General features: G+C 37.0%; 2 protein-coding genes and 3 non-coding genes across 5 annotated transcripts in view; 1 reads left to right on the top strand and 4 right to left on the bottom strand.

The window, feature by feature from the left end:
• Positions 1-570: 570 nt before the first annotated feature.
• LOC117617166 lies at positions 571-4,054 on the top strand. Its single transcript, XM_034346446.1, has 4 exons — positions 571-721; positions 1,317-1,443; positions 1,575-1,647; positions 3,518-4,054. The coding sequence occupies exons 1-4, from the start codon at positions 694-696 to the stop codon at positions 3,782-3,784; spliced, it is 495 nt and encodes a 164-aa protein (XP_034202337.1). The 5' UTR covers positions 571-693; the 3' UTR covers positions 3,785-4,054.
• A 425-nt stretch (positions 4,055-4,479) lies between these two features.
• On the bottom strand, positions 4,480-4,582 carry LOC117620419. The gene has a single exon (XR_004584757.1). It is a non-coding gene; the product is annotated as a U6 spliceosomal RNA (small nuclear RNA).
• Positions 4,583-5,559: 977 nt separating this feature from the next.
• LOC117620420 lies at positions 5,560-5,662 on the bottom strand. The gene has a single exon (XR_004584758.1). It is a non-coding gene; the product is annotated as a U6 spliceosomal RNA (small nuclear RNA).
• Positions 5,663-6,354: 692 nt separating this feature from the next.
• The window catches only part of LOC117619047, a 34,214-nt gene continuing 26,939 nt past the window's right edge, over positions 6,355-13,629 (bottom strand). Inside the window, exon 5 of the transcript XR_004584519.1 lies at positions 6,355-6,618. The gene's annotated coding sequence lies outside the window, so the exon portion shown is untranslated. The remainder of the gene's footprint in view (positions 6,619-13,629) is intronic.
• On the bottom strand, positions 8,770-8,876 carry LOC117620436. Its single transcript, XR_004584773.1, has one exon. It is a non-coding gene; the product is annotated as a small nucleolar RNA R71 (small nucleolar RNA).

Below are 13,629 nucleotides of genomic sequence, written 5' to 3'. Positions count from 1 at the left end.
CATGACAAGTGTCATTTTTCGTACACTAAAAACAATGTTATTAATGCATCACACAAGTTAGTTTTTATTTTCCAAGTTTACCCTTTTCAAATGTATTGGCTTTTATATTTCCTTCAATTTATTCAAATTTTCTTACAACTTCTTTAGCACATTATTAAAAATTAAATAAGAAAAACGTCATTTTTTAGATTTTTTTTAAAAAAAAAAAACATTTGTTACATGACATTGTTATCATCTTTATTTTGTTTTTAACAAAACACACGTTCTCTTTGGAAAAAAAAATTTAAAAATTTAAAAACTTCAGTTTTTATTTTCTTATTTAATTTTTTAACAAGGTGATAAGACAGTTGTAAAAAAATTAGCTTGTTATTAAAATAAATTAATACATTTAAAAAGGTAAACTTGGAAAACAAAAATTAGTTTGTGTGATGCATTAATGACATTATTTTAAGTGTAAGGAAAGTGACACTTGTCATAAAAAAAGAAGAGAGAAAGTCCAAAAAAGAAAATTAGAGGGAACCCCAAAATAAATAACAAACAATCCCTTGACAGTTGCCGTAGAGGATCTTTTCCTTATGCGTAGGTTGCCTGAAAAAGTCAATTCAATGCTCCGATACCAAAGGATCTTTTCTTCCTTTATCATCCAAACGAAGTCGCAAAAGGCCTCTCTGTCTACTAGCTCACTACTTCGCCATGGGACAGGTGCTGGACAGACTACAAGGTACACTTCAAAGCTTTCATCGATTTTGATGTAAAAACAAAAGAAAGAAACAAGCTTTAACAGATAAATGTTTGTAATTCTTTCGATCCCAATAGTGTTTGAATATTTCGTTTTGTAGATCATAAAGAACCCACTAATTTTTCTACTGGGCTTTCGCTTTCTTTCTTTCTTTTTCTTCCTTTTCTTAATTTTTCATTTTAGTTTGGATGGGTTTGTGTTGCTCTTCCATCCTTCCGCACTTGTGGGATCTGCAAATGATGTGTTGAATCACAGAGTCATGCATTAGCTTTTATGGGTTCTAAGGCCAACTCACTGCCAACATTAACGCAAACCTACTGGTCCTCTGTTTTGAGTGATGGGTTCCTCAGATGCGGTTGAAAGTTTTCTTTTTGACATCAAATTTATTCCCATGTTTTCATATCTTTTTTGTTGTACTGAATTTTAGATGTGATGGTCAAGATGATACCTTTGGCCATCCATCAAAGAAATTTGTAGATATTCATCCTAACAGACAGTCTGGCATGTTTCATTACTGGACATGAATCAGAACCCATAATTATGTTTTCATTGTATCTGATAGTTTTCCACCTTGCAGGTAAGCAATGGAGGCGAAAGCAAATACAAAAGATTACAGACAAGGTGTTTGATCATTTTAAAAATGAGTCAGGAAGGGCTAACTTGACATTTGAAGATCTGTACATTGGTGTACTACTTGTGTACAAGTGAGAAGCTTTTTTTTTTTTTTTTTTTTTTTTTTTCCCCAAATGTTTAGCTGATTACAAAATCATTCTGCTGGTGTCCACATTATTCTAATTGAGGTTTTTTTTTTTCTTTCTTAATCTTCTTGTTGTAGTGATATCAATAAGCGTTTACCTGGCCCACATTTTGATCCACCCTCCAAAGACCATGTCAAAGCTTTGCTTCAGGTACTCTAATCATTGATGAACGTTGACCCATTTTGTTCCTACTGCTTAATGGGTTTTTGAGTGGCTGCTGAATTTAAACAGCTTAAACATAGAGCATGAGTTAAAATCTAGGAAGTACCTTAAAGTACATCAGTTTTCTATTATAAGGATTTTTTGTTGGTTACAAAACAAACTGATGAATTGAAATTTGATAGTATCAAACCATTTACACATAAGATAATTTCCTTTGAAAATATCAATGGTATACGTCCCATTTGGTAGGAAATTTCATATAAATTGTGAAGTCAAAGTAATGGATTCTTGACTTAATTTTCAGGTGCGGCCTTTCTTGCATCCTCCATAAGCTTCAATCACATTATTTTATGTTTCTTGAGTTTTAGGTGTTACTGCACATATGCTTGCAACTTTTTCAATTTAATAGAGCACAACTGCTAGTTATTACTCTCACAAGATTTTATATTTCAACTTTAAACTTACCAAAGTCAGTTAGACCCATAAAACTCTTATTTATCAAGATGAACTGAAACACCTTTAAGTTGCTGTTTGCGACCTTTATGCTTCCTGTTTAACATTAATTTTTCATGGTCTGAAAGAAACAACCATTTATCTTTCTTTGTTTGGTGGTTTAGCATGATTTGACATAGTACCAGTTTGTTTGAGGGTTGGGTTGCAATAAAAGAGGTTCTATAGACATGACCGATGAATTCTGCTTTAAATTTATTTGTCTGTTGATTACTTAATTTAAAATTACTCATTTTGACTGAAAAAATTCATCATATACTTGTTTCAATAGGTTTATTGGTTGAGGCATTAATGGAAGTCCTAGCCTGGCTAGTTCTCTGCACAGACATGCTTTTTCTCTTAAATTGATTCTACTGTCTCCTTGTATGTACAATTGCCTTAGAGAAAGGCGATTGGTGTTTGTGATGTAGATGTTAGGTTGGAAGTTATAAATTTTGTGAGCTGGGTATCATCCTCTGTCTCTTTGACTGACTAAAAGGGAATCAAGTTCTTGAGTTCCCTAATTTGGGAAATTTCATTAGAAAAATAGGTGGGGTTTGGACGTTGATGAGAAATGGGTTGTTTAACTGTTTGATATTTGGCATTTGAATGACAAGTTGATTTCATAATCTGGATAGATAACTGTGATGGCTTGCAATTTTTAATAGAAATCCATCATATCATCCTGGTCTTTATGTGAAATTATGCATCAGTGTGATTGATATTATTGATAGCCTTTTTAAAATTGGACTGTCAGGAACAGTATCTTGAAGAAATGACTTTCTATGTTTAATAACCTTTTGTTTCTGCAGTTTGTTATGCAACGGAAAATTGTCGTCATTGTTTGCTAGTAAGAATTCAAGTTGAGAGTTTGTCTAAGGTATCTCTTTTCAGGAAACCTAAAGAAAACATAACAGAGATTCTGAGCCTGTTATTCTTTTTTAGACAATGTTGAATCCAATGAATTTTATAGTGAGGGGGAATTCCTTGGCTGAGCCGTTTCTTTGGGCTCGACATTTTGCATCTATTGTAAAGTCCTTTATTGACTTTGATACTTAGTGTCTTGGGTGTTCTAGGGGTGCCTGGTTGTAGATGTAGGCTCTGTGTTAACAACTACTTTACTCTCAATACATGGTTGGATCTTGTTGAATATTTAGGAGATTTGTTTAATTGGCATTTGAATGCCGAGCTGATTCCATAATCATGGTAACCATGACCATGGATAAATCATAACATCTGTTCTATCTTCTTTTTTTCTTGAGGATTCTCTTTCAGTAACTTGCAGAGCTTTAAAACTTGTTATCCTATTAAGCTATAGTTCATACTGAGTAGAACCACATAGAAGATTGTTCACTCAGTGTATTTGCAGGAAAACGATATCAATCTCGATGGAGAAATTGACCGTAAAGAGTTTACGAAGTTCATCAAGCAGCTGACAGCAGACACATTCATTGTAGTCAGTCAGGGACTGATCCTGACATTGGTTGCAGCACCAACCATTGCAATGGCAACAAAGAGGGCTACGGAGGGTGTACCAGGCATTGGGAAGGTGGTGCAGAGGTTACCCAATTCAGTTTATGCATCCCTTCTGACTCTTGCTGTTGTGTTGTTTCAGCAAGCGAGCCAAGAGTTCTAAGGGCCGCAAGTTTGTTCTAGGCTCCATCTCTTAATTCCATGTTCTATTTAGGAAGACTTTATATAGACGTTGTGGGTAAAAAAAGTTTGTCTCGTCACTCGGGACGTTATGTGGGCATGCTTTTTTTTTTTTTTTTTTTTTTTCCCTTGTATGAAATGGTTTGTATACAAATAAAGCAAGAATCCATTCATGCAAACTTAGTTTGAACTTGATGACAGTTTTCAAATCTCAATATAAATATAGAAAACTTGGATTTCATTGAGCTGAAAATCGAAATGTATTTTTGATTATTAACCTCTAGTGCACAGAAGTCTCAAATACGTGCAGGTGTGGTAATTTGTGTCTGAGAGGCCAAACTGAGCACATATTAAATCTCTTCACTTTGCTTGCAAGAAAAGGAAACCGAAGCCGCTGTCACGATATGAGGATGTGAATGCAGATTCACATTCCGAGATTGTTCTCAAGATAGAAGGCTCAGATGATCCAACGGCAGAGCTGTGTCCGAGTCTCTTATGTGCATTCAATCCAGCACTTGTGAACATATAATGGAAGACCAGCCACTGAACAATCAATAATCAAACACTAAATTCAAACTTGGACTCACACCTGGAAGATTAAAGACTCACTCAGACCTTGAAAACACGCAACAAAAAAATAAGGGCAAAAAATCGAAAATCACACAAAAAGTGCAAAAAAAAAATTTGGACCATTTCTCGATTTATGCGTGTCATCCTTGCGCAGGGGCCATGCTAATCTTCTCTGTATCGTTCCAATTTTATCAGATGTCCCCGAAGGGACAACCTTTGTTGTTAAACGACCGTATTTAAAGCTTTGATGCATAGAAGGGTTCTCCAATGTGGGACTCGTGCTATCTTTTTAATTTTTTTGGTCTGAAATTGCTATCTCCTTTTTAATATCCAAGCTGCTTCCCCACCTTTAGTTATCGGACTCTCCAACACACAGTCGCGTTTTTTTATTATTATTGTGCCTTTGCTTGTGGATTGAATTATAACCCCACTTAATTCATGAGTAAAAAGGTTCACAATTTTTCATTCCAAACATCTTAAGATTTCTTGATTAACATTGATCTGAGATTTGGAGAATTTTTTTCAAGGTATTGTACAGATGTAGTCCCATGTAATGTGTCAGTACTTGAGGCACTCATATTCGTAATCATAGAAGTGTAGGATATTATGTAAAACATGGATTGTAGATGATAAAAAATCATAGAGAAAATGCTCCACAAGTTAATCATTTTAATTTCAAAACCAGTTGCAATATCAGCTACAGAACTGATCTATAATCTTCTGCAACTGGTTTCATAGACTTCCGAGATTGCTGCTGCTGTATTTATTTTCCTCCTCTCCTGTTTAAAAAGCTGGCATATTAACATGGTGACATACCATTGCCAAGGCCATACATACTCTCATTAATCAAGACGTTGATGATTATGGAAGATGAAAACTAGAGAGTGGAGTATGTGTATTTTGGTTTTATTTGAACTAACAAAAAAAAGTTGAATGGAGCCTATCAACACTTTGAACCAAGAAAAACTGATATTGAATTGCATTGCATATAAACCCAGATGCTATCTTGCCTTGTGAGCGTTTGAAAAAGTTCAAACTTGAACAATTTTATAAGGGCCATAGTAACTGTCATTTTATCAAACAGCTGGTAGGCGAGCTTTTGAGATCAAAAAACAGAAAGAAGACTACCAGTCGCTGAACATCAAACACCTTCAAGACAGCAGGAAAATCACGCGCAAAAAAGGCCAAAAAAATTTGGACCATTTCTCGATTTATGCGTGTCATCCTTGCGCAGGGGCCATGCTAATCTTCTCTGTATCGTTCCAATTTTATCGGATGTCCCCGAAGGGACAAGCTTTGTTGTTAAACGACCATATATAAAACTTTCATGCATAGATGGGTTTTCCAATGTGGGATTCACATGTGACGTATCCCACGTCTAACAAGCTCTAACGTCCTTTATAACTTGGGCCTTTCTTTGCTCATTTAATCCAAAAACTAAAAGCCCAGAAACAACCCCATTTGCCGTTAATAGAGCAGTTAAGCCACCGAAATAATTTTTGTTCAAAATATTCAATAAACAAGTTCCACAGGAATATATATATATATATTTTTTTTCTTGAAACACAGTTTGAGAGGAGGATAAAAACTTCAGTTTCGGGTTTTTTTGTCAACAATCAAAGACCATTTGTGATAAAAACTCTATAAAATCACAAATTTAGGATCAAAATAATTTATATATAAGTCCGCATGTGAGGGTTATATGAATCTCTCAGTCGTCATGGTTCTCCAATATTTGTTCATTTATTAATTTAACCAATTACATTGATGAAATCCGTAGGAACATATATCAAGATAATTACTGTGTTACCCTTGAATAAGATAGTTTATTAAACTTCCATGTTTAGATTAAATTTCAATTTTGGTCCCTTGTTGGAAACTTGGGTACATTTAATGTACGTTTATATGTACATTGCATGTACATGTATGTACCTACGTGTATAATCATAATAATGTACCAATATTTTGGGCGATCGGGGAGGGTACGGAACGCTTGGGGAGACAACCAAGGAGGGCAAGAGGGAGAGACGTACATTAATAACCTCATAACCCTTATACTTCAAAAGGTATTTGTACAAAATTCTGAAACATAATGCTTCTGCCTAAAAGTCTCTACATTTATTGTTCACAAAATTATGTCCACGGTAGAAGCCCATTTTAGAAATAAGAAAATGGGTGAGACAAGAATCCCCACGGCCTCCCAACCAACAGGAATCTGCAACAATAAGCGGTTCACTCACTGAGATCCTGTTTCACAACACCAATTAAAGTATCAAATCATCCATTATCAATAACTGTCCCAAAAACATTACCCTAAAAAAAGAGTCTTAAACAGGCTGTCCATGCCAAAAAGGCCACTCTGACAAAAACCTAGGCACGACAAACCTTCATGGTAAATCTGATTTGTAAAGCTCAAAGGAGTTTATTCTCTTCACTCTTATCACAAATAGCCTGAAGATTCACCCATATATTTTGATCATTTAAGATACCCAAAAGCCTGAAGATGCAAAGAAAAACTGAAATTTCCCTCTTTTATTTTTTATATATTAACTATGGTATCAGGTGATAAGTCTATATTTTATATATATTTTATGCCTTCTTTGCTTATTTATTTATTAATTTCTCAGATTAAATTGGTTGTTTTTAATTGGTTTTGTGAGATTTGTGAAGGAATTGTGAAATAGGAGAAAGTGTGCTAAAAAAGGCAAGAAGATGAAGATCAATTAAAAAGAAGCCAAGTCATTCCTTTTGTTGCAAGGAATGTTGTCAAATTTCCTAGTTCAAGATGGTGCAAGTCTTATCAAGTCAAATAAGGAGAAATAAAGAAGACCTTATTTTAGAAGGAATCCTATTTTTATAACAATTGTAATTATTCCTTAGGTAGGATTTCTAGGAGTTTTATAAATAGGGAGTTTAGGTCATTGTTGAAAGGATCCATTACCCATCATCTTTTTCCACCAACTTTTATTCAACTAGAGAAATATCAGAGAGAGCCAAGAATTTGCTGCTGCTTTATTTGAGGAGCTTTTGAAGGTGTTCCTGTGAAGATTTTGAAGATCAAGTCCATCGGCCAAATTGGTTTTATGACAATAATTCTCTTGTTTATATTTTCTGCTGTCATGAACTAATTTCCCTTGCTAGGGCTACGATGTAGCCTAACCTTGAATACTTAATTTCTATTGTTATATTAATTTCTGATTATTATCTCATGTTGAGTATTTGTTACTGTTCTTAATGATTTAAATATCTAGCTAATATTTAATTGATGATCCAAGCGGAGACCGAGAGGAGATGTTTGGTGTTTGCTTCTTGTAACAAATACCATGACTTGAATGAGTGCCCGAGAGGGACTAACATGACTCATGCAGTTTTCTTGTAGGTTCTCATAGAACTTAATGGGTTCTTGGTTTTCGAAATCCGTTGCTCGAGAGAGAATGGGTTGTTAATTGAGAATACTTTTGGTTGAGCCCGAGAGGGGATATCAAATGAATTAGGAGAAACCAACTGTCAACATGGATAGTAATTAGGGTTAATTGGCTATAAGAATTAAGTAGAATTGGTTATGGTGAAGTCGGATGCTCTAGTGTTTCATCATCTTAATTTTCTATCGTTAATTAAATTTTTATTTTTCATAATTGTTTTAGTTTTCTTAAAATTAATCAATCTTCTTAATCAACTGTTCAAATAAACTTATGCATTAATCATAATTGGTAATTAATAGGAAATTACAATTTTTGTGGGAACGATACTCTACTTATTTCTATATTACTTGTACGGATTGTGCGCTTGCAATAATTTCACAAGAAGTTTTTGGCGCCGTTGCCGAGGATTGCTTTCTAGTAATATCAATATATTTTAATTCTGAGTTTAATTTGAATTTCTTCTTTTTGTTTCAGGTACTTTGATCCGTATATGCACTGTTCTCGTACCCTAGAACTCATACCACTTGACCCAGAAATTGAACGGACGTTTCATAAGTGGAACAAAGGAAACAAAAAGCACACTTTGGTGGAACCACCATCCACACCTATGGCAGAAAGAGCAGTGGGGGAATTTGGCCCCCTAGTGGCAACTCCCTCAGCGATCCGACGTCCTGCTATTGCAGCCAACAATTTTGAGATCAAACCAGCCATGATCACCATGCTGCAAAATTCATCCGTATTTTGTGGTCTACCAAATGAAGACCCCAACATCCATCTTGCAATATTTTTGGAGATTTGTGATACGTCCAAGTTCAATGGGGTAACTGACGATGCGATCCGTTTAAGGCTATTCCCCTTCTCCTTGAAGGATAAAGCCAAGCTTTGGTTATTGTCACAGCCACAAGACTCCATCCGTACTTGGGATGATTTATCTAAGAAATTCCTTGCTAAATTTTTCCCACCAGCAAAAACTGCAAAATTTCGACAAGATATTATGTCATTCGCGCAATATGATAAGGAACCTCTATATGAAGCCTGGGAACGATTCAAAGATTTATTGCGCAAGTGTCCTCACCATGAGCTACCAACCTGGATTCAAGTTCAGACTTTCTACAATGGGTTGAGTCAAACAAGCAGGAAACTTGTTGATGCAGCTGCTGGAGGGGCTTTAATGACAAAAACGGCTACCGAAGCATTTGAATTATTGGATACCATGGCATCCAACAACTACCAATGGCCGAGTGAGAGAATGAATCTGAAACCAGCTGGGGTCTTGGAAGTAGATGCTATGGCTTTGCTAACAGCACAAATTTCTAACTTTACTAAAAAAGTTGATTCTTTAAGTGTTAATGCTATAAACACTAGTACTAATTTTGGTTGTGAACTCTGTGCAGGCACTCATCCAAGTTCAGAGTGTACCACAGGGAACCCATTTGCGTCCGCTGAGCAAGTCAATCAGGTTGGAGAAATTAATCGACAAAGGAATAATCCTTATTCCAATACATACAACCCCGGTTGGCAAAACCATCCAAATTTTTCATGGAGCAACACTCAGAATGTTCAGAGACCACCACCTGGTTTTCCGGCTCAAGAGAAGAAAATAAATTTGGAAGATGCGCTTACTCAATTGACTATGTCTACCACCCAATTCATGACTGAAACAAGAACTCAATTTCAGAATCAGCAAGCTTCTATTCAGAATTTGGAGGTGCAAGTTGGCCAATTAGCTAATGTTATAAGTGGAAGAAACCATAGAGTATTTCCAAGCCAACCTGAAGTTAACCCAAAAAATCAAGAACAAGCAAAGGCAATCACTCTTCGTAAAGGGAAGCAAGTAAATACAGCGGTCGACTTGGAACAAGAAGCATTAGAGAAAGAAAAAGAAGCTAAGAAGTCTGCGGCGGAAAGGGGGCATGCATTTTCACCACCAATCACCACCACAGAAAAATCCCAAGAAGAAGAAAATTCTATACCAATTCCTTCTCCTCAATTGAAGCCATATGTCCCACAAATCCCTTTTCCGCAGAGGTTGAGAAAAAATAAAGTTGATGGGCAGTTTGCAAAATTCTTGGAGATGTTCAGAAAGTTACATATCAACATTCCTTTTGCTGAAGCTTTGGAACAAATGCCAAGTTATGCAAAATTCATGAAAGACATTCTCTCCAAGAAGAGGAAGTTTGGAGAGCACGAGAAAATCCAACTGACAGAAGAGTGCAGTGCCATCCTACAACGGAAGCTTCCACCAAAGCAAAAAGATAGAGGGAGTTTTAAAATTCCATGCACTATTGGAAATAATTTCTTTGAAAGAGCTTTATGTGATTTGGGTTCTAGCATTAACTTACTACCTTTATCTGTTGCTAAAAAGATTGGTATTGGTGAAATTAAACCCACTACTGTTTCTTTGCAGATGGCGGACAGGTCAATCACATACCCAGATGGAATTATAGAAGATGTTCTAGTAAAGGTTGATACACTCATATTTCCAGCGGATTTTCTGGTTTTGGATATGGAAGAAGACCATGACACACAGCTAATTTTGGGACGCCCATTCCTGATTACTTCACGCACTCTGATTGACGTAGAAGAAGGGTTACTAACTTTGAGAGTTGGGAATGAAAAAGCGACATTCAAAGTTTTTGAGGCAATTAAATTTCCAAGAGAAGCAGAGGATTGTTTTCGCATGGAATTAGTTGATGAAATTGCTTCAGACACATTTGAAAAGGAGAATCCACGCCATCCATTGGAATCTACATTGGTCCATGCTGCTACCTCCCAAGATGACAACCCTATGGTTGCTGAATATGCCTTATATTTGGATGCATCGCAACCATACCACCCAACGCGAAGGAATCAGTTCGAACCACTAGGAGTGGCACCTCCTACGGCTGCACCTTCGGTGATTGCTGCACCCACACTTACTTTGAAGCCATTGCTAACGCATTTGAGGTATACTTATTTGGGAACTTCTGAAACTTTACCAGTTATTATTGCTGCAAATTTGAGTGAAACTGAAGAAGAAAAAGTATTACGGGTTTTGAGAAAATATAAAACTGCAATTGGGTGGACAATCGGAGACATCAAGGGTATTAGTCCTTCTATGTGTATGCACCGAATACTAATGGAAGAGGAACATAAGCCATCAGTGGAGCATCAACGTCGGTTGAATCCCAACATGAAGGAAGTGGTTCGTGCAGAGGTATTAAAATTTCTTGATGCAGGTATTATTTACCCTATATCTGACAGTAGTTGGGTGAGTCCTACACAGGTTGTGCCAAAGAAAGGAGGGATGACTGTTGTAAAAAATGAAAATAATGAGTTAGTTCCAACAAGAACTGTTACAGGATGGAGAGTCTGCATAGATTACAGGAAATTGAATTCTGCAACCAGAAAAGATCACTTCCCGCTGCCTTTTATTGATCAGATGCTAGAAAGACTTGCTGGGCATGCCTATTACTGTTTCCTAGACGGATACTCAGGATATAATCAAATTCCTATCGCGCCTGAAGACCAAGAAAAAACGACCTTCACATGTCCATTTGGCACTTTTGCCTATCGCCGTATGCCTTTTGGGTTATGTAACGCTCCTGCCACTTTTCAACGTTGCATGATGAGCATTTTCTCGGACATGGTGGAGCGATTTATTGAGGTATTTATGGATGATTTCTCTGTTTTCGGTTCATCTTTTGATTCTTGTTTGGATAATTTGGCATTGGTGTTGGCAAGATGTGAAGAAACCAATTTAGTTCTCAATTGGGAAAAATGCCATTTTATGGTACAAGAAGGAATTGTGTTGGGGCATAAAATTTCAGCAAGAGGTATTGAGGTTGACCGTGCAAAAATTGAGACCATAGAAAAGCTGCCACCCCCTTCTACAGTAAAAGGAATTCGAAGCTTCCTGGGACTGCTGGGTTTTATCGTCGATTTATAAAGGATTTCTCTAAAATTACAAAGCCTCTTTGCAAGTTGTTATTGAAGGATTCTGAATTCAACTTTGATTCAGACTATTTGGAGGCATTTAATTTATTGAAGACAAAGCTCACCACCGCACCAGTCATTATGGCACCTGATTGGGAATTACCATTCGAGATTATGTGTGATGCAAGTGATTATGCTATTGGAGCCGTCTTGGGTCAAAGGAAGAATAAATTACTACATGTAATTCACTATGCCAGTCGTACATTGAATGATGCCCAACTGAACTATGCCACTACGGAAAAGGAATTGTTAGCAGTGGTATTCGCATTGGATAAATTTCGTTCTTACCTACTGGGTGCAAAGGTAATTGTATATACGGATCATGCAGCTTTGAAATTTTTGCTTGCCAAGAAGGAAGCAAAACCAAGACTAATTCGATGGGTTTTATTACTTCAAGAGTTTGATATTGAAATTAGAGATAAAAAAGGGTCTGAGAATGTGGTGGCTGACCACCTCTCTCGGCTAGTCCGTGAGGATAAAGTTATAGAAGATATTGGGCCTATCCTAGAGACATTCCCGGATGAGCAATTATATTCCATCTACTCTGCAAAAGAATTCATCACTCCCTGGTATGCAGATTTTGTAAATTACCTAGCTTGTGGTATTCTTCCCCCTGATATGTCTTTTTATCAGAAAAAGAAATTCCTCTCATTGGTTAAACATTATTATTGGGATGATCCATATTTGTGGAAGCATGGTCCTGACCAAGTTATACGAAGATGTGTACCTGAGACAGAGATGGCTGACACATTATTGCATTGTCATACTTTGGCATGTGGAGGCCATTATGGTGCTTCCAAGACTACGGCCAAGGTTCTGCAATCTGGATTTTTCTGGCCTACTTTGTTTAAAGATGCTCAAGACTTTGTTGCAAGGTGTGATCCTTGCCAACGTACAGGAAATATCTCTAGTCGAAACCAAATGCCCTTGAATAATATTTTGGAGGTGGAATTGTTTGATGTTTGGGGTATTGACTTCATGGGTCCGTTTCCGGCATCATATGGGAATTTGTATATTTTGGTTGCAGTGGATTATGTATCCAAATGGGTCGAAGCAGCTGCCCTACCCACGAATGGCTCCAAGGTTGTGGTCAGATTTCTACGAAAGAATATTTTTACACGATTTGGGGTCCCTCGTGCAATTATTAGTGATGGAGGTACGCATTTTTGCAATCGTCAATTTAACTCCCTTCTTGCAAAATATGGCATCACCCATAAAGTGTCTACTCCCTACCATCCGCAAACTAGTGGGCAAGTTGAAGTTTCGAATAGGGAATTGAAGAAAATCTTGGAAAAGACGGTGAGTGCCTCTAGGAAAGATTGGTCATTAAAATTGGATGATGCACTATGGGCTTATAGAACGGCGTTCAAAGCGCCAATTGGGATGTCACCATATAGACTGGTTTTTGGGAAAGCATGCCACCTTCCGGTGGAATTGGAGCATAAAGCGTTTTGGGCTATTAAAACGCTCAATTTTGACATGAGTTCGGCAGGGGAGAAGAGGAAGTTACAATTGAATGAGCTAGAGGAACTTCGAAATGAATCGTATNAGAATGCGAAAATTTACAAGGNCCGTACAAAGAAGTGGCATGACAAGCACATCTTGAAGAAGGAATTTTATGTGGGTCAAAGTGTTCTCCTCTACAACTCCCGGTTGAAACTTTTTCCTGGGAAACTTCGCTCTCGTTGGTCTGGGCCATTCACGGTGTTAACAGTGTATCCTTATGGGACAGTTGAAATCAAGAATGATCGTGACGGTACAACTTTCAAAGTTAATGGCCATCGACTCAAACCTTATGTGGCAGCTGCATTTCTTGAGGAGGAAACCACTATCCTCCTTGATGACCCCAAGTAAACGCACC

This window comes from Prunus dulcis, chromosome 2, assembly GCF_902201215.1.
Source record: "Prunus dulcis chromosome 2, ALMONDv2, whole genome shotgun sequence".
In the NCBI taxonomy this organism is placed as follows: domain Eukaryota; kingdom Viridiplantae; phylum Streptophyta; class Magnoliopsida; order Rosales; family Rosaceae; genus Prunus; species Prunus dulcis.
Note: the sequence above shows the minus strand (reverse complement) of the source record. Positions and strands in the feature narration are given on the sequence as shown.